The 21397-nt window shown below is 46.6% G+C and overlaps 1 protein-coding gene across 2 annotated transcripts in view; it reads right to left on the bottom strand.

Moving 5' to 3' along the window:
• LOC128688561 (Protein kinase, cGMP-dependent at 21D) overlaps positions 1-21397 on the bottom strand; it is an 885484-nt gene that overhangs the window by 166318 nt on the left and 697769 nt on the right. Inside the window, exons 3-4 of one of the 2 annotated variants that reach the window (XM_053776430.2) lie at positions 17990-18174; positions 1151-1309 (exon numbers count right to left, since the gene is read on the bottom strand). In XM_053776430.2, coding sequence (XP_053632405.2) covers positions 1151-1309; positions 17990-18174 — 344 coding nt within the window. The remainder of the gene's footprint in view (positions 1-1150; positions 1310-17989; positions 18175-21397) is intronic. The other variant, XM_053776431.2, reaches the window with a different exon arrangement.

Raw genomic sequence — 21397 nt, 5'->3', positions numbered from 1 at the left:
GTTGGGAGTATTTGCGCAAGCGGGGTGTGACTGAATGATGGTGGGTGCAATAGGATATTGGGTGTAATCGGATGATGTGGGGTATTACAGGATGATGTGTGGATGAGTAGATGGCAATGAACGTCATGAGTGTGTGTGGTTGTAGGGGCTTAAGGACTAAGAGTGATCATGGTGGTGTGTTGTCTTTAGTGGTAGTAGGGAATGACGGGGATAGGGTGTAGGTCTATGAGTGTAGGTATATGCATATTAGGTCTGTTTGTAGAACTGTGTGTGTGTAGGTCTGTGTGTGCGGGTCTATGTGTGTAGGTCTGTGTGTGTAGGTCTGTATCTATAAGTCTGTGTATATACAGATTTGTTGGTGTATATGTGTTTCAGTCTGTATGCGTTTGTATTTGTAATTGTGCAGGTATCTCTGTAGGTTCTTCTTTGATTCTTGTCATGGATGGAGGGAAAAAGGAAAAGCTACTCCATTGGTTCCATGCGGGTCTATCCAACTCTGGTTCCATCTCTCTGGGTGGGCATTAAGCTATTTCTGCCATGGTATCGTGTATATCTTCCTGCCTCCGCTATGTGTACTCATTCTCTTCCTCCTCTGTCCCTGAGCCAACAGTACCTTCCTATGCCACTAGAAAACAGACAGATTTCAACCTATTTACAAAGCAAGGGCGTGTATTCAGGTACTGCATCCTCTTGAAATTTGAATTTAACTTATCTAATATGAAGCACAAATTGCGAAAAAAAATACAGACGAAAGCTGTGACCTGGAAATCCAGGGAAAGTATATTTTTCCATAGAGGAAGTGGAGGACAACAGCGCCGAGTCATTCCTATCGAGAACACCAGATAAGCTGAAGTTAGTTAGGTTAATTTACGTTAAGATTATTGAGGTTAGATATATTTGGTACATATTGCTGCTAATTCCTCAAATTTGCCGCAACACACTATTTAGTGTTCTCTTGTTGTCCTGGACAACCATTCGTGAAAATTCTTCACCAACAATTTGGTGAAGGTTGACATAAAACAAACGAATAAATTATCCCATTAATGACAAAATCCCAAGCAGCAGACACACATACACACACAAACAGCTTTCACATAACTGTTTCAATAGCAAAGAACCGATCCCGGTACAAGTATCTGATCGCTCTTACCTGGGATCCGGGGGACTCTGGATGTGACAACTGTGTTTGTCTGGTTCTGATATATACACTGTCTCCCCCGCTGGCTCCGCCTCTCTGCCACTATCATCTGAGGCTGCACTCCGTACCGTCTCTCCTGGCTGTTCGACTAGGTACGTCAGCCTTCGCGCCCTTTTGTAAGAAAGAATCTTATGTGATCACTAAGTCGTGTTTCTGACTAATCTTCAGGTAAGCAGAGGACAAAACAGGTGCGGTAAGCATACTATGGGTGCAGTGCCACAGAACCCGTGTTGGGAGAGGGGCTCAGTGCCTTAACCCATGTTGGGAAGGGTCAGTGTTACACAGTTCAGGTTTAGGAGTGCGCAGTGACACGCAGCCTGTGCCGGAGGAAACAGTGTAACACAGACAATGTTTCGAAAGCAGTGTCACACAACCTGTGCTGGGGAGACCAGTGACACACAACCTGTGCTGGGGAGACCAGTGTCACACAACCTGTGCTGGGGGGACCAGTGTTGCACAACCTGTGCTGGGGAGACCACTGTCACACAACCTGTGCTGGGGAGACCAGTGTTGCACAACCTGTGCTGGGGAGACCAGTGTCACACAACCTGTGCTGGGGAGACCAGTGTCGCACAGCCTGTGCTGGGGAGACCAGTGTCGCACAGCCTGTGCTGGGGAGACCAGTGTCACACAACCTGTGCTGGGGAGACCAGTGTCACACAACCTGTGCTGGGGGGACCAGTGTTGCACAACCTGTGCTGGGGAGACCAGTGTCACACAACCTGTGCTGGGGGGACCAGTGTTACACAACCTGTGCTAGGGAGACCAGTGACACACAACCTGTGCTGGGGAGACCAGTGACACACAACCTGTGCTGGGGAGACCAGTGTTACACAACCTGTGCTGGGGAGACCAGTGTCACACAACCTGTGCTGGGAAGACCAGTGTCACACAACCTGTGCTGGGGGGACCAGTGTTACACAACCTGTGCTGGGAAGACCAGTGACACACAACCTGTGCTGGGGAGACCAGTGTTGCACAACCTGTGCTGGGAAGACCAGTGACACACAACCTGTGCTGGGAAGACCAGTGACACACAACCTGTGCTGGGGAGACCAGTGACACACAACCTGTGCTGGGAAGACCAGTGACACACAACCTGTGCTGGGGAGACCAGTGTTGCACAACCTGTGCTGGGAAGACCAGTGACACACAACCTGTGCTGGGGAGACCAGTGTTGCACAACCTGTGCTGGGGAGACCAGTGTCACACAACCTGTGCTGGGGACCAGTGTTACACAACCTGTGCTGGGGAGACCAGTGTTGCACAACCTGTGCTGGGGGACCAGTGTTACACAACCTGTGCTGTTGAGACCAGTGACACACAACCTGTGCTGGGGGACCAGTGTTGCACAACCTGTGCTGGGGAGACCAGTGTTGCACAACCTGTGCTGGGGAGACCAGTGACACACAACCTGTGCTGGGGAGACCAGTGACACACAACCTGTGCTGGGGAGACCAGTGACACACAACCTGTGCTGGGGGACCAGTGTTACACAACCTGTGCTGGAGAGACCAGTGACACACAACCTGTGCTGGGGAGACCAGTGACACACAACCTGTGCTGGGGAGACCAGTGTTGCACAACCTGTGCTGGGGAGACCAGTGTCACATAACCTGTGCTGGGGAGACCAGTGTCACGCATCGTGTGCTGGGGAGATCAGTGTCACGCATCGTGTGCTGGGGAGACCAGTGTCACGCATCGTGTGCTGGGGAGACCAGTGTCACGCATCGTGTGCTGGGGAGACCAATGTTACGCATCGTGTGCTGGGGAGACCAGTGTCACGCATCGTGTGCTGGGGAGACCAGTGTCACGCATCGTGTGCTGGGGAGACCAGTGTCACGCATCGTGTGCTGGGGAGACCAGTGTCACGCATCGTGTGCTGGGGAGACCAGTGTCACGCATCGTGTGCTGGGGAGACCAATGTCACGCATCGTGTGCTGGGGAGACCAGTGTCACACAACCTGTGCTGGGGAGACCAGTGTCACGCATCGTGTGCTGGGGAGACCAGTGTTGCACAACCTGTGCTGGGGAGACCAGTGTCACGCATCGTGTGCTGGGGAGACCAGTGTCACGCATCGTGTGCTGGGGAAACCAGTGTCACGCATCGTGTGCTGGGGAGACCAGTGTCACACAACCTGTGCTGGGGAGACCAGTCTCACACAACCTGTGCTGGGAATACCAGTGACACACAACCTGTGCTGGGGAGACCAGTGACACACAGCCTGTGCTGGGGAGACCAGTGACACACAACCTGTGCTGGGGAGACCAGTGACACACAACCTGTGCTGGGGAAACCAGTGTCACACAAACTGTGCTGGGGAGACCAGTGACACACAATCTGTGCTGGGGAGACCAGTGACACACAACCTGTGCTGGGGAGACCAGTGACACACAACCTGTGCTGGGGAGACCAGTGACACACAACCTGTGCTGGGGTGACCAGTGACACACAACCTGTGCTGGAGAGACCAGTGTCACACAACCTGTGCTTGGGAGACCAGTGACACACAACCTGTGCTGGAGAGACCAGTGACACACAACCTGTGCTGGAGAGACCAGTGACACACAACCTGTGCTGGGGATACCAGTGACACAACCTGTGCTGGGGAGACAAGTGACACACAACCTGTGCTGGGGAGACCAGTGTCACACAACGTATGCAGGGAGGAGCCGGAAAACTGACTCCTTGAGTGTAAAAAAGAAAAAGCCTGTTGACAAGGTATTTTAAGTCACAAATTCGCAAATCTGAAGTGGATGCAGATAATGTTGGGTGGCTTCCCTAGGCTATGACATGCCGCTGCGCTAAGAAGCAGCCTTGTGCTATTAAAGACCCCTGTGCTATGATGGTCCCCTAGGCTATGAAAGACCCCTCCTCTATAACGGACCCTGAGCTATGAGCAACCCCTCCACTATAAAGGACCCCTGAGTTATGAAGGACTCCTACATCAGGAATGATCCCTGCACCATGAAGGACCCCTGCTTCATGAAGGACCCCTGCATCATGAAGGATCCCTGCACCATGAAAGACCTCTGCACCGTGAAGGACCCCTGCACCATGAAGGACTCCTGCATCATGAAGGACTCCTGCACCATGAAAGACCTCTGCACCGTGAAGGACCCCTGCACAATGAAGGACCCCTGCACCATGAAGGAACCCTGCACCATGAAAGACCTCTGCACCGTGAAGGACCCCTGCATCATGAAGGACCCCTGCACCATGAAAGACCTCTGCACCGTGAAGGACCCCTGCACCATGAAGGACCCCTGCACCATGAAGGACCTCTGCACCGTGAAGGACCCCTGCACCGTGAAGGAACCCTGCACCATGAAGGACCCCTGCATCATGAAGGACCCCTGCATCATGAAGGACCCCTGCATCATGAAAGACCCCAGCACCATGAAGGAACCCTGCACCATGAAGAAACCCTGCACCATGAAGGCCCCCTGCACCATGAAGGACGCCTGCACCATGAAGGACCCCTGCACCATGAAGGACCCCTACATCATGAAGATCCCCTGCACCATGAAGATCCCCTGCACCATGAAGGACCCCCGCACCGTGAAGGACCCCTGCATCGTGAAGGACCCCCGCACCATGAAGGGCCCCTGCACCATGAAGGTCCCCTGCACCATGAAGGACCCCTGAACCATGAAGGACCCCCGCACCCTGAAGGACCCCTGCATCGTGAAGGACCCCCGCACCATGAAGGACCCCTGCACCATGAAGGACTCCTGCACCATGAAGGACCCCTGAACCATGAAGGACCCGCGCACCGTGAAGGACCCCTGCATAGTGAAGGACCCCCTCACCATGAAGGACCCCTGCACCATGAAGGACCCCTGCATCATGAAGGACCCCCGCACCGTGAAGGACCCCTGCATCATGAAGGACCCCTGCACTATGAAGGACCCCTGCACCATGAAGGACCCCTGCATAATGAAGGACCCCCGCACCGTGAAGGACCCCCGAACCATCAAGGACCCCTGCACCATGAAGGACCCCTGCACCATGAAAGACCTCTGCACCGTGAAGGACCCCTGCACCATGAAGGACATCTGCACCATGAAGGACCCCTGCATCATGAAGGACCCCTGCATCATGAAGGACCCCTGCACCATGAAGGACCCCTGCATCATGAAGGACCCCTGCACCATGAAGGACCCCTGCACCATGAAGGACCCCTGCATCATGAAGGACCCCTGCATCATGAAGGACCCCTGCATCATGAAGGACCCCTGCACCATGAAGGACCCCTGCATCAAGGACCCCCGCACCATGAAGGACCCCTGCACCATGAAGGTCCCCTGCATCATGAAGGACCCCTGCATCATGAAGGACCCCTGCATCATGAAGGACCCCCGCACCATGAAGTCTCAGTAGTAGTAACCAGTTACCAGTAACCAGTGTACCGTTGACTCAACGACCAACCGTCTCTGCCTGAGTCACTGTCTGAACTCATATTGCGCTGACCTGGCATTATTCAAAGACCCCCTCACATATGGGTACTGTGGGCGGCCAGTCAGTCAGTGTTAAGAGAGCAGAGAGATAGGTACGGCTGTAAGGGCGCACTCCACATTATCTGTAATTATATGTACTACCAGCCTACGTGAGTATTTCGTTACCTAATCCACGTGTCGAACTCCCACATGATAGAAGGACCCCTGCACCATGAAGGTCCCCTGCATCATGAAGGACCCCTGCACCATGAAGGACCCCTGCGCCATGAAGGACCTATGCATCATGAAGGACCCCTGCATCATGAAGGACCCCTGCATCATGAAAGACCCCTGCATCATGAAGGACCCCTCCATCATGAAGCACCCCTGCATCATGAAGGACCCCTGCATCATGAAAGACCCCTGCATCATGAAGGACCCCTGCACCATTAAGGACCCCTGTATCATGAAGAACTCCTGCACCACGAAGGACCCCTGTATCATGAAGGACCCCTGCACCATGAAGGACCCCTGTACCATGAAGAACCCCTGTATCATGAAGGACCCCTGCGTCATGAAGGATCCCTGCATCATGAAGGACCCGTGCACCATGAAGATCCCTTGCACCATGAAGGACTCCTGCATCATGAAGGACCCCTGTATCATGAAGGACCCCTGTATCATGAAGGACCCCTGCACCATGAAGGACCCCTGTACCATGAAGAACCCCTGCGTCATGAAGGACCCCTGCATCATGAAGGACCCCTGCACCATGAAGGTCCCTTGCACCATGAAGGACCCCTGTACCATGAAGGACCCTTGTATCATGAAGGACCCCTGCATCATGAAGTACCCCTGCACCATGAAGGACCCCTGTATCATGAAGGACCCCACCATGAAGGACCCCTGCACAATGAAGGACCCCTGCACCATGAAGGACCCCTGCATCATGAAGGACCCCTGTATCATGAAGGACACCTGCATCATGAAGGACCCCTGCATCATGAAGGACCCCTGCACCATGAAGGAACCCTGCACAATGAAGGACCCCTGCACCATGAAGGACCCCTGCACCATGAATGACCTCTGCACCGTGAAGGACCCCTGCACCATGAAGAACCCCTGCACCATGAAGGAACCCTGCACCATGAAAGACCTCTGCACCGTGAAGGACCCCTGCATCGTGAAGGACTCCTGCATCATGAAGGACCCCTGCACCATGAAGGACCCCTGCACCATGAAGGACCCCTGCACCATGAAGGATCCCTGCACCATGAAGGACCCCTGCACCATAAAGGATCCCTGCACCATGAAGGACCCCTGCACCATGAAGGACCCCTGCACCATGAAGGACCCCTGCACCATGAAGGACCCCTGCACCATGAAGGACCCCTGCACCATGAAGGAACCCTGCACAATGAAGGACCCCTGCACCATGAAGGACCCCTGCACCATGAAAGACCTCTGCACCGTGAAGGACCCCTGCACCATGAAGAACCCCTGCACCATGAAGGAACCCTGCACCATGAAAGACCTCTGCACCGTGAAGGACCCCTGCATCGTGAAGGACTCCTGCATCATGAAGGACCCCTGCACCATGAAGGACCCCTGCACCATGAAGGACCCCTGCACCATGAAGGATCCCTGCACCATGAAGGACCCCTGCACCATGAAGGATCCCTGCACCATGAAGGACCCCTGCATCATGAAGGACCCCTGCACCATGAAGGACCCCTGCACCATGAAGGACCCCTGCACCATGAAGGACCCCTGCACCATGAAGGACCCCTGCACCATGAAGGACCCCTGCATCATGAAGGACCCCTGCACCATGAAGGACCCCTGAATCATGAAGGACCCCTGCGCCATGAAGGACCCCTGCACCATGAAGGACCCCTGCATCATGAAGGACCCCTGCACCACGAAGGACCCCTGCACCATGAAGGACCACTGTATCATGAAGGACCCCTGGATCATGAAGGACCCCTGCGTCATGAAGGACCCCTGCACCATGAAGGACCTCTGCACCATGAAGGACCCCTGCACCATGAAGGACCCCTGCACCATGAAGGACCCCTGCACCATGAAGGACCCCTGCATCATGAAGGACCCCTGCACCATGAAGGACCCCTGCACCATGAAGGACCCCTGCACCATGAAGGACCCCTGCACCATGAAGGACCCCTGCACCATGAAGGACCCCTGCACCATGAAGGACCCCTGCACCATGAATAATCTTAGCAAAATCGTGTCATTTTACATCATACCATTGCCAGGTCACTTGTAGACAGCGTATAAACAGTGTCGTTGTCGCAGCCTGACACAACAGTCACATTGGTGAATAGGACTATCCAGGTCAGACACTCTTCGTCAAGAGGATGGTGCTTACCGGCGTATCCTACATCTGGTTCACCATCCATTCTGAGCTGCTTTTTGGCTCTTCCTATAATTCTGCAGCTCTACTGGCCGTACGTGAGTACTCTTTAACCGTGTTAAGTGAGTGTACAGTACCTACATAACCCATTACATGTTGACGGCCAGGACCAGCGTGGATAAGTGTGAAGGTTTCTTTGATACGAGGTGTTTACTGTCTTCTCAAATACAGTTCATAGTTTTACCCCTCACATAGTTCCTCTTGCATTCTTCTACTGGGAAAAATAATAATGAAGGACCAACAGGACTAACGTCACAAGCATGGAACATACTTATTTGAAACACGAAGACTGTTAAACCAAGGCACCGTTGGGTATCGAACTCACGGCAAGTGATTCACTCACTTGCGGTGAGTTCGAGCCCCACCCGTGCCGTGGTTTGTTCGCAATTGTGTTATTACGATTTCCCGAGTCACGAATATTGTCCCAAGTTAAGGTTTTCCTGGCTGACTAATCCCTGGCAAGCTTCTCACTAAGACTGCGGCCCAGAGGCAAACCTTACAGCCGCCTCGATATGACTTGCAGTCTCCATGTTGAATTACAACCTGCAACCTAAAAGTGATGGTAATAATTCAAAATATACCTCAGGTTCCAAACAATACGACCACTGGACTATAGTGGGGGTTTTCACCCCACTTAAAACTGCCTCGATCAAATCCCTGAAAAAATTGTTGAACCTATATGTGTGGTAGCCACTTTAAAAGTGTTTAACAAATTACGAAAATATCTCACGTCACTGGTTTTGACCCTAAGTGACGGGGCCTACATCGATAGATGGATAGGTTCTAGGGCGCCTCTGCTCTGCTAGTGTGGCGCCAGTTACTTTATTGATTAAGAATGGTGTAGTTTATAGGTGTTGATCCATACTGTCTTGACTCAGAGTTCAAGACCGTCCTGTCTGTCCTCCCCATGTTTAAATTCAGCAATAGCCGTTGCCATTCATCTTCTAAGCTGGGTAACACGCGGCTCGAATCACTTTCTAATCTCTGCTAATTAATGTTAACCATGGAGCCAGGTTAAAGGAATAGCCCCATCTTCTGGGGTGGAAAGCAGGTAGCTGTTAGAAACAGCCCACTCTGTGATGTTGACAGGTGATCTCGGAAGTAGACACCTATCAGTACACTGCAAGATTATTCACTTACGAAGCCCTGACATTGTCAGAGACAGCAATGACCACACCATTCATGCCTACTACAACATATGTCATGCTTAAAATGCTACCCTAAGGGCGTCCTCCTCCGGCATGAGTTTTCATGAGTAGCAGGAACCAACCCTCATCTTGAACAACCGGTTACTCAGAAGTTACATGAGCAGTCGGTCCTGCAGTTTCAAAGTATGGAGACAACAAAGAACGCCATTACTCCACGGTGTGCCACGGACTGTCTCCAGATAGATGACCGGTTCGTAGTAGACCAGAACTTACTGAAACCAAACTGCAACAAAGATACAGTAATTTGTCTCCATGTACCCCAGACCAGATGAGCACTCAGCATCCTATACAACGTGAAGATGCAGCTCGTAAGAGATATGTGAATGTAGTTTAGCTTTCCTAGAGTCCAGGAATGACTTGGAAATAGTCAGAACCACAAGCTACTGCCAACAGTGGGAAAATCACTCCATTTGTTCACATACAATTAAGACATACCCAATAAAAACGGAGGGAGAGAGATACCATAACATGCCATAATTCACCCCATCTTTTTCTAGAGCACTAAAGGGCGACGCCAACAAGGCAGCTGATAATTTCTACATCTCAAACAAATCATAAGACTGCCCAGTATCCTCAATAATGTGCACAGGGTCTTTTCGTGAAGCCTTCGGATCCGGAACTCTCCATCGAAGCACTCGACATAGAGACAGAAGAGCCGTCAACAGACAGAAGAGAAGCCTTCAATAAACAAGTTGGCAACCCCTAAAGGTTGTTCACATGCCCACAATGGCGACGGCTGGGAGGTGCTCTCGGGAAGAACTTTCCATTCACGTTTCTAATCTCATTCCATATCTGTGGTGAAAAGAGAGGAGTTAGCCCCTTCCACATAACAGACCCATGATGTCCTCTTGATGAATCAAACACCCCAGTATATATTATTATTATCCAGCCGCTCCAGCGAATAATGTCTGAGGCTGCACGAAAAATCCAGTGGTGCTTCTCGCAGTCCCTGATCCCCCAAGTAACAGGCAGATGGGACTTCAAGCCCTCAAACTGAAGAATACTTACCTCCGCTGCCCCGATCGCAACTTAAACGCAATGGTCATAAGCTTTCCCGCACATCACATCAATTCCCAAGTGCCCAAGAGATCTTTGCCAGACCATCAGAAAGTCGTCAAGCTGTCCCTCCAACTTTCACTGCACAAGGTAAACTGGAAGGGAGGCTCCCGCCATTCCCGGTATGAAGAGTAAATGATCATCACTATGCAAGTCCGATAGTACAACCCATCAGAAGTTCAGATACACAGAACTATAACAGAGATGTTTATGCCCGATAGGGCATCTGCAGGAGTCTTACTACTGCTCATCATTCAGGATACCAAGTTACAAAGAAATCAGCTATAACTACGGAATAACACCCTTCATGTTCGGCACAGAGTAACCCACATTCTACAAAGGGTGGTGGTCAAAAATCCAGTCCGGAAGGCGGTACAAGGAGCACACTGTCATGTTCTTGGACGGTTACAGCATGAAGGTAAGCCTGACTGTGATGGGTAGTAGCATGGGCAAATATACCCATACACCAGATTGCAGAAACATGAAAAGTGTACATGTAATTCTGGAGTAGCTCTTTTGCCCCAATTCTTTTGGTATACACAGTACTAAGAGTACAATAACCCGAAGGACCTTCATCACAAGACTGTAACCAAGGACGTTAATAATGTTTGTTTGCGAGAAACTTTTACATTACTGGTAGACTCCCACGTACTGTATCAGGTTATAAATGTTATAACCCCAGAACAATAATTTAGTGCGTCACGCATGTTAAGGAATCACTGCCACATGTACCTCTTCTTTCTGTAAAACTTGATAAATTTCAGTTTCATGGCATTAGGATACATATTGGTAACTCTGTATTAAATGTGCTGATCAACGCTCAAGCACCGACCAACCTCCTCCACTATACAGATCTATAAAATTTCATTAATACTGAACCCGCTATGTTAACTGGCGACTTAAATGTTGGACACACAAAGTTGGGTGGGCCCACCACAATTACCAATGGCTAATTTCACTTTTAGAAGGATATGATAATTACTAGTAAATATCAGCCGATTCATATCTACAGAGGAACTACTGATAGTTGCATAGGCTTTAATATGTTATATACAAAGCATTATTCTAGCAATGTTGATCTGGTATCTGACCATTCACACATAACAGCCATCATATACACAACCAATATCACCTTACTTGGCGAAAAATTAAACAAAGATAGTTAATAGTTTGTCAAAGGGCAAGAGACTTAGTTCAATGAACATATCTCCAACTGGAACAGAAATGATGAACATGAGACTGTCCAAGAACTTAATGATAATCTTCTACCCACAATATATCTTTTTCTTTCTTTAAATTTAGGATCAACTAAAAAAGTAAGGCAGGAAAAGTCAGGATAAGAACAGTGTAAATATTTTGACTTCAAATTGAGAGAAGTTAAGTCAACAGCTAGACAAATTGGGAAAGGTTATAAGCGCCTCAGGACTCCCCAAACCCTCAGATTATTTCAGGCCTCTCTTGGTGCTGTAAGGGAAAAGTGACTGGGAGAAATGTTAGTGGACTCAGTCTACACTCTTCCCTGAGCAAAGCGTGGAAAGATATTATTAAAATAACTGAAGAAAGAAGTAAGTAAATTGTTCACTCAAATCCAATACACAAATCTAATAAGCTAATCAGGAACTGGGCACAAATTCCTAGTTATAACATGTTTACCATTATATATATAAGGGAGAATGTAGGAAGTCCAATGATAGATACAATCTTATCTAATTTATAGTAAATAAACAGCATGATAAGTGTGATATTCTATATACTTAATATTAACTAGATGCTATCTTCACCAGGGGCAAAGCCACTCTCCCTGGGGATGACGGTATCACCTATGACATTTTATTATTAAGACGTGTACCTGGTAATCTATTGTTAGAACTGTACAATATGAGTTATGCTATAGGTCAGTTACGTTCCTTGTGGACCAATAACATTATTGTACCATTTCCCAAAGCTAATCAACATAATGTGTTGCGTTCCATCTTGCTGACTGGCTGTGTAAAACATTGGAAAGGATGATTCTAAACACATTACTTTACAGAATTAAACAATACATATCACTCAATATTAATGATTCATACTTAGCAAAGGTGAAGAATAAAAAAGTCATAATACCGTGGTTGGAACAATGCACACAAACAACCCTCATGTAGGAGAAAGAATCTTACGACGACATTTCGGTCTGACTTGGACCATGAACTAGTGACACAGGAACACGAAGTAGGAAACCAGTATATATATACGAGACTCTTGCGTCACTATCCCTTACCTTTATATTGTTATTACTTCTTCCACCTCTCTTGCTCCCATCCTCTCCCTTCTCTCGTATATATACACATTGGTTTCCTACCTTCTGCACCCCTGGCAGATAACAGTTTCTGATATCACTATGTCCACCTATTCTCCCAAGAAATTAATCATGCACATTCCTCAACTTCGATTACTTTCTAAAATCAGTGTTCTGGAACACTTACACGGCCTTAGATCAAGGAATACTATCACGCAGACTATCTAGGCTGATGGCTCCCTTTAACACTGAGAGTGGGATGGTGGGAAGTGCTGTTATTATAAATCAGACTGATGGTACTATAATGCAGAGGTGTATTAGAATTGAGAACTGAGCTTCCATCTTACAAACTGGGCTGTTTGTCATACATGTTGCTCTCGTGCTTATGGGAACTACGACCACACACAGTTTAACTGTATCTGACTATATTTTCTCATTACTTGCTCTAAATAGCCTGAGACCTGAATGTAGCATGCTTGTATATGAAGCTAAGCACAGATAGACACAAATTTTGAAGGGATGATAATTAAGCTTTTGTGGATTCCATTTCACATAGACCTCCAAAAAGATGACAAAGTTGATGAATTTGATAAATAAGCATTAATAGAGAAAATGTTGAGTAAATTTTTTCTTCAGACAGAAGTTTACGAAACACTGTCAGAAAGGAATTAGTAAACGAGCTTAAAGAAACTAGAACAGTACAGAAATGTCAGGTCAAACATATATATAAGGAGAAAGTAACAAGGTTAGTAGACTGCGAGATGTTGTTACTGCAAGACTAAGGCTAAGCTATAAACATCTCTGGCAGTACGGTTTGTTTGGAGATGTCAATGACATAAAATGCGAAGTGTGTGGACAGACAGGATCCAAACATTTCAACCTTGCAGAGACCCCTCCATGTAAACCTTACAGGATATGACAAACGCCTCATTGTTAATGAAATTTGAAATCTTCAGGTTATATCCACATTTAACAACGACAAGAGGTGAATGTACTAGTTTTATAAAGATTGCAACCCAACTGTGACCTACGATTTTTTTTTTTTTACTTTTAGTGGTAATAATTTTTTTAAATCATATTCCATACTGTACTGCATACACGACTACTATTGAAGTGATTGTAAAATGAGAAATGACTAATATTTATTTCTAGTGATGTAACAATGGTCATTGACCTCTTAATACTATTTTTAACGCTTCCGCTCACAAGATGAGCATCGATTTCCAGATAAACTAGCTGCTCAGGCGGCACAACTGACACAAAAGAGGACATAAATAGTGTACAATATGGAGCCTAATGATCTGACAGCTTCATTGCAGAAGATTAATATGTCAAGCCAAAAGAGGTCCAGGTAATCACCTTCTCGATAAAGTTCACTGAAGAAACACAAACAATAGAGTCGCCTCATTTTACTTTCGTGGCCTGGCATGAAGCTGCAGATTCATCCTGTCCCCAAAAATCATCATCCTAAACCTCAAACCAGTTGGAAAGTGTCAGGACCTGCATGGGGTAGTATGTCCTTCTCTTAGAGGAAGAGGTCACTTCAGAAGCGAGGGAACCAGATCCCTTTGAGTTTTAAACAGCAGCTTCTTAGGGACCCTTGGGTTTGGGTTAGAGGCAGAGGAATGGCACTTCTAAGTGTGTTTCGAGTTATTTTTTGACCTGCTTCTGAACTTTCCCATAGCCAGAAGATGCAGAGGCAAACTTGAATGCTCTGACACCAGACTGGGTCCCAGAGAGACTTCAAGACATTGTTTTGAACCAGCGTTATTATTACTATTTTTATTTAGGGCGTTTTTGGGTACTAAAGGGATTTTGGGGGCTGAATCCCCAAAGCTCCCCTCCCCATCCTCCTAGGCGACATTCCTTATTGTTTAATGTGGAGAGAGTCCCGTACCATAATTACATCCTGATGCCAGCTACCCCTGATCATGCTCTCCAGAGAAGCTAGTCCCAGGTGACGGTGGTGGTCCCATCTTCATAAGTAGGTGACTGACCCTTGGAGATTATTACATTATTATTATTACAATCAAGGGGGAAGCGCTAAACCCGGAGGATTATACAGCGCCTGGGGGGGGGGATGTGGAAGGCATTCAGGCTTAATTTGGGGAACTGGAGCACAGATCCAATTCCCTAAATCAAGAGCCCCTCACCAACATCAAGGAACCTTCCTTGAGGGGTGACCCTTGGAGAAATCGGAATGCACCTAACTCTCACCCTGTACCTCCATCATGCCCCATCTTCCCTGGGAAAAACACCTGTCATGGCGCTTTTCCTCAAGAGTTCACAAGAAATTATTTGAATCTAGGTTGCCGCCACTAACATATAGTAATTAAGAACATTTTAGGAAGAGATATTCTATACCATTACAAACATAATTTATTTTTTGGGAACCCACTTACTCTTGGTAGTAATTTCAGGTTCAAGAATCTTATGTTCTAATGTAGTTTATCAGTTACATATGCCAGAAATATATTTCTGAAAATTGGGGTTCATTATATAGGAACCTCACCCCTCTGGATAAACCACCTCAGTCAGCTATCAAGAGTTCATTTTGAACCTAACAATCATATATCGAGTTCAGATGATTTTAGAATTATAATAAATGCATAGAATTCTCTGGATGTAAGAATTTAGAGAACTTGCATATAAAACAATTTGATTAATTGACAGTGGTCCTGCAAAAAACTTGTTTACTCATAAGTAATTATAGTTTATCCGCTTTTGGCGAGTTTAGTCCTCAATTTATATAAAAAATTTATATACAATTTTTGTAAATGTCAGATTCATATAAGAAAAATTAACATGATGTCCTTGCTTGTTTCTTTACTCAATTTAAATTTATTCTCATCTTTTGCTTATATTTTATTGTACTTTCAATGAAAATGTGAAAGAAAGGAATACTTTTTGTCAGAATCTCAAAATAGATATATGGATCAAACATTCTGTAACAAGTTATGAAGCAGCTGACGTTCAGATAATATCATGTTATGTTAATGGGGACACCCTTATTATCTGCCTCTGTACTGGAGGCAATGATGCTTTGCAAAGCAGAAAAGTTGATAAACAAACACAAGTCAGGTATTGATCTAATCAGGTCAAGGGAAAGGGATCTCGATCACATGTTGCATTTTACCTACAAGTTGGCAGCTCATGGATGTCTAGGGTAATTGGTGTAAACTGTTAGTTAGACAAGTACTTCAGGGAAATTGAAAGTCTGTTCACTGACAACTGGATAATTTCTATGGCAAACATGATATGTATGCAAGGGATGGAGTGCATCTTTCTGGGTTGAGGTTGGTAGTGTTAGATAATTTGGTCAAAGGAACCGTTGCTAAAGTGTTTAGGATACAAAGGAGTTGCGGTACTAGGGACAGATGAAGCAAAACATTGTCAAGATATATTAGAAAAATGTTCAACAAACAAACAAAATACTTACTAGTTAAAATAAGGAGATAGAGGAGAGAAGCAAGGCAATTTTTTTCTTAGCATCTACTATACAAATAAGTGGAGCGCAAGAAATAAGACAGACAAGCAGAGATTAATTGCATGTGGAGGAAATAGAGATATTAATTGCAAAAATCGTGACTTGGCTCAATCTGAAAGACAAGAACATTCCTGCTGAATGCCACATACTGGGGTATAAATTATTGTACACTGACAGAGTCAACAGGAAAGGGAGAAGAGTTGCCATGTATGTTAGGAAAAAAATTAAACTTTCCATCACAAACGATGTAAGTGTTTAAAGGTTTGGAAGCAGGATAGTACCAGAAGCCAGAGGAATGCACTATGAGAGGTTCTCAAAAGGCATGAAAAGCTTCCATTAGGTGTGATCTACAGGCCCTTGAACCTAGAAAGTGACCCGATTAAATTTCAGAGGGACGAAATTGCTAAGTCATCTATATACGAAAATATAGTTTTAATAGAAGGTTTTAACTTAACCCAAATTGACTGAAACAGTTTAATAGGTAATGTAGGGGTCTAACCACTGTCTATAAATATTCCAGGAAATAACCTGCTTGACTTGGTTCTGGCAAACAAGAAAACTCTGATAAATGATCCTGAGATTAACGAAAAGTAATTTTTGAAAGGCTGGAGTCACCCATTCTAAACCCAAGCTGCCCTGGGTGACACAACTGTGATTCCATGTAAATGACAAATCTTACTTTTTAAGACCCTTTCAAATCTTGATAATGTTTGATCTCAGCATTTCTGATCTGTATCTTTTCTCTGTGATTGCTTTTGTGCCACCTTTGTGGAGTGGAGCTATGTTGGTGGTTTTAAATGACTTTGGAATGACACTGTGTCCAGGCTGAATGTGGAGACGATGGAGGGGGAGCCTGGAGATAGTGATTTCTTGCAAGTTTTGATGAGTATGGAGTTCGAAGAGTATGGGCCAGGGGCTTAGTATAAGGACATGCTCTCAGTGGCTTCGAAGTCAAGTGGAGCTGAGGATGCGTTTAGATGTGGCGGAGTTGTCGAAAGGGTTTACAGTCTCATGAAAAAACTCAGTTTCATCGTAAACTCTCAGACTGATTAATGGTTCCCTGGACTCAGAGTCGCACTATGACTTCAGTATTTAACAAACTTCTTAATCATCAGTAGTGTATGTTCCATCTCCCTTTAAGTAGGGGCCCGATTCTTGATGTTTTTGCCCTGGATTTTGCATATGAGAATAAGTATTGTGAATTATTTAAATTTCAGTATGCCCTTTACATCCTCTGCCTCTCATGGACTCTGACACAATTTGAGCTCGATATTTTTTTATTTATCTGACCAGTATGTCCCATACACATTCGCCTTCGCCTATAGAGGGAGCGTCTCTCTCTAATTTGCGTCTTCTCCCATGCCGTAGGGCCATAGAGCTTAATTCGTGTTAGTGAGCTTCTCCTGAAGAACTGGATCGGATCTAAGTTAGTCGTATTATCTTCCTAACATAATTCAGTAAGATCACAACTTATTCGATCCCAGCTGATGTTATTATGGTTGAAGTTAAATTGGCTGAAATTCCCCTTCGAGGTTGATCGTTTTTTGCTGTTCCAAATCTGTGTAAACTTATGTGTGAACCTCGATTATGTCGTTGTTGTTTGAGCTTGCAGTCTTTGGCACCGTTACGTCCTTCATCAAGTCCTCCTTATTCGTCAACATAAGCCTGGTGGTATAGGTTAGTCTTCTCATTTCCAATATCTGCTGGCTTAAGGCAAATTTATTGCGCTCTTTAAGTCAATGGAACACAAGCGGGTTGTATCAGCAACAACAGCAGACAGGCGACCAGCTCCAGCAGGCAGCCAACACCAGCAGGCAACCAGTACCAGCAGGCAGGCAGCCAGCACCAGCAGGCAGCCAGCACCAACCAACACATTTTGCGTACTCACCTGAAGTCCTTATCGAACCTCTGGATGTGTATCTTTTCTGCGGTCTTGTTCTGGAAGCAAGACTCCCCGGAGACTCCTTGCTTCTTGGTCATGGAACCCTGGCCAGCCATAGAGTGCTGCTCGTGCAGGCTGGACAACAGGTCCCCGTCGGCCGAGAAGCGCACCTCCTGTTGCTGCAGGACACTCTGTTGGGAAGAGGAACACAAGAGTCAGCAGCGCCTCACCCGGCAGGAAGAAGGCAAGAGAAAATTTTACTCAACGCTCTGTACAGCACACACATACAAAAAAAAAAAAGTTCCCAGAACCGAGAGGACTGACAAGGTTAGCTTAGGAAAAGCTTGCCAGGAAACATGACAAGTGTTTCCTGACTGACAACAAGGAGCAACTCGAAGAACTGAACCCGATGATTACTGAAGTCAGAGCAGCCAGAGAAGATATGAAACATCGTTCAAGAAACTCAAAAGACTTGAGAGGGTAGACAGAAACCCACTATTTAAAAGGAACAAAGAAAGCAACTGAAAGTAAAAACAGAAAATGAATCACAGTAATATTAGGATGAACTCAGGTGGCAAAGTAACGGAATGACTTAGATGAGATGGAGACAGTAGCAACACCATTCACAGTTTTTAAGGGCCCACAAGGCGGCAAGAAATGTATGCGGTTAACAGGCGTGGCCAGGAACTAACAGCCAAACAGATAAGCACAGATGAGCTAACGAACAAGTGGATGAGTATAAATAGTTGAGTGTGTACATTTTTTTACCCCAACACAACACACACACACACACATCGGCGGGAATAACAGCATCATACAGTGCTCCTGAATTTTTAATGATTTTTGGCCCACCAAGGTCATTACAGGGATCACCGAAAGCTGTCAGTGTTAGTGAACAACCCGAGAGGTTAAATCCAAGCTACTCTAAATCAGAAAAGGGAGGTAAGGACTACGTTTTATACAAAACAATTTTAAAGTGGAATCAGTGCCAGGAGAGAGAGGCAGAAGGCCTAGTGTAGGTGTAGGTGGTGTTGCCACAAGCCAATGACTGCAAATTCAAACAGAATAAGTGTGACCCAAGCCAGAGAGATAAAAGATAAGGATAGATGAATTAATGAATAATAAAATGATTATAAAGTGAGGGGAAAGAAAAGAAAAAATCACAGGGAAAATATCCAACATTCTTGGGGCTCTGGTGTTTTCCTGACTAAAGTGTGTACAAAAAAGGGTTTAAATTGTTCAACTGATAGCATAGTGAAAACCTAGAGCAGTATTTGAAGCACGGTTATTGTGAATATAATATAAAGAAAAAAACCTGAAGGGGAACCAGGGCGTCAGGAGTGGTACCACAATGAGAATTATCATGCAACAACAACAGAGCCAGGAACCCAGACGACACCTCACAATGAGAATTATCATGCAACAACAACAGAGCCAGGATCCCAGACGACACCTCTGGCAGATGTAACGAACAAATCACCTTTTTGTAGTTGCATGTTGTGTGCTTAGCATTTAATCCTGCATCACTGGTAGCTGGGGGTTATAAACCCCCAGCTACCCCCAACTGGGTAGGAAAGTGTGGGTCGTCACATGCTAGGCCTACACACTCGCACAGGCACTAAGATCAGACGAATCTGCCAGTAAACAAACATATATGCTAACATAGCTGCTAACATAGGGAGTTAGTATTAAAAGATAGTGACCGAGGACAATTAAAAAGCACGACAAAAAGGTTTCTGAAACTGACAGAGTAATTTAAGGCATGCAAAGACAGTGTGTACACGCAAAGTGCACACACACACACACACACACACACACACACACACACACACACACACGAGCATGCATGCGCACATGCACACAAATTCTCCTAACCATTAGCAGCCTAAATAAACAGAAGCCACCCTCGAACTACACTCACGCAACCCCCCTCCCCATATATGTACACTTACACATACTACACATACACACACAATGTATAACACACACATGTGTACACACATACACACACATAATACACACACACACACTCAGTCTCACTCTCTCTCACTCTTACTGTCTCTAAAACTCTCTCACTCTCTTCCTCTTCCAACTCCTGCTCCTCCTCCCCCCCCCTCCTCTTATCCCTATTTTTCCCTCTCCCCTTCTCTCTCTCTCTCTCTCTCTCTCTCCTTTGGCTTTCCCTCTCTTCCTTTCCCCCTCTCTCCCCTTACTCCCCTATCCTTCTCCCATCTCTGTTCCCTTCTGCCACTGTCTTCCCTTCCCACTCCCAATCTCCCTCCCTCCCTCCAACAAACACCTCTACACACCTACACACACACACACACACACACACACACACACACACACACACACACACACACACACACATGAAGATTGGGGAAGGGCAAAGAAGACCGCAGACGGAGTACAGTCTAGGGGGCCAGAGACTACAAACCTCACTCAAGGAAAAAGATCTTGGGGTGAGTATAACACCAGGCACATCTCCTGAAGCGCACATCAACCAAATAACGGCTGCAGCATATGGGCGCCTAGCAAACCTCAGAACAGCATTCCGACATCTTAATAAGAAATCGTTCAGGACTCTGTACACCGTGTACGTTAGGCCCATATTGGAGTATGCGGCACCAGTTTGGAACCCACACCTAGCCAAGCACGTAAAGAAACTAGAGAAAGTGCAAAGGTTTGCAACAAGACTAGTCCCAGAGCTAAGAGGTATGTCCTACGAGGAGAGGTTAAGGGAAATGAACCTGATGACACTGGAGGACAGGAGAGATAGGGGGGACATGATAACGACATACAAAATACTGAGAGGAATTGACAAGGTGGACAAAGACAGGATGTTCCAGAGATTGGACACAGTAACAAGGGGACACAGTTGGAAGTTGAAGACACAGATGAATCACAGGGATGTTAGGAAGTATTTCTTCAGCCACAGAGTAGTCAGGAAGTGGAATAGTTTGGGAAGCGATGTAGTGGAGGCAGGATCCATACATAGCTTTAAGCAGAGATATGATAAAGCTCACGGTTCAGGGAGAGTGACCTAGTAGCGACCAGTGAAGAGGCGGGGCCAGGAGCACGGACTCGACCCCTGCAACCTCAACTAGGTGAGTACACATACACACACACATACACACACGAACACACCATGCATCACAAATTACTACTCTCCCACTCTCTCACTCTCCGTCTTGCTTTCTCGCTCTCCTCTTCCTCTTCCTCTTCCTCCTCCTCCTTCTCCTCTACCTCCTCCTCCTCCTCCTCCTCCTCCTCCTCCTCCTCCTCCACCTCCTCCTCCTCCTCCTCTTCTCCCTCCTCTCCCCCCTCCTCTCCTCCCCCTAAATGCCCTCCCCCTCTCCCCCCTTTGCATTTCCCTCTCTTCCTTATCCCCTCTTTCCCCTTACCCCCCTATTC

This window comes from Cherax quadricarinatus, chromosome 13 (genome assembly GCF_038502225.1).
Source record: "Cherax quadricarinatus isolate ZL_2023a chromosome 13, ASM3850222v1, whole genome shotgun sequence".
Classification (NCBI taxonomy): domain Eukaryota; kingdom Metazoa; phylum Arthropoda; class Malacostraca; order Decapoda; family Parastacidae; genus Cherax; species Cherax quadricarinatus.
The sequence above is the reverse complement of the archived record's forward strand: the minus strand, read 5'-3'. Positions and strand labels throughout refer to the sequence as shown.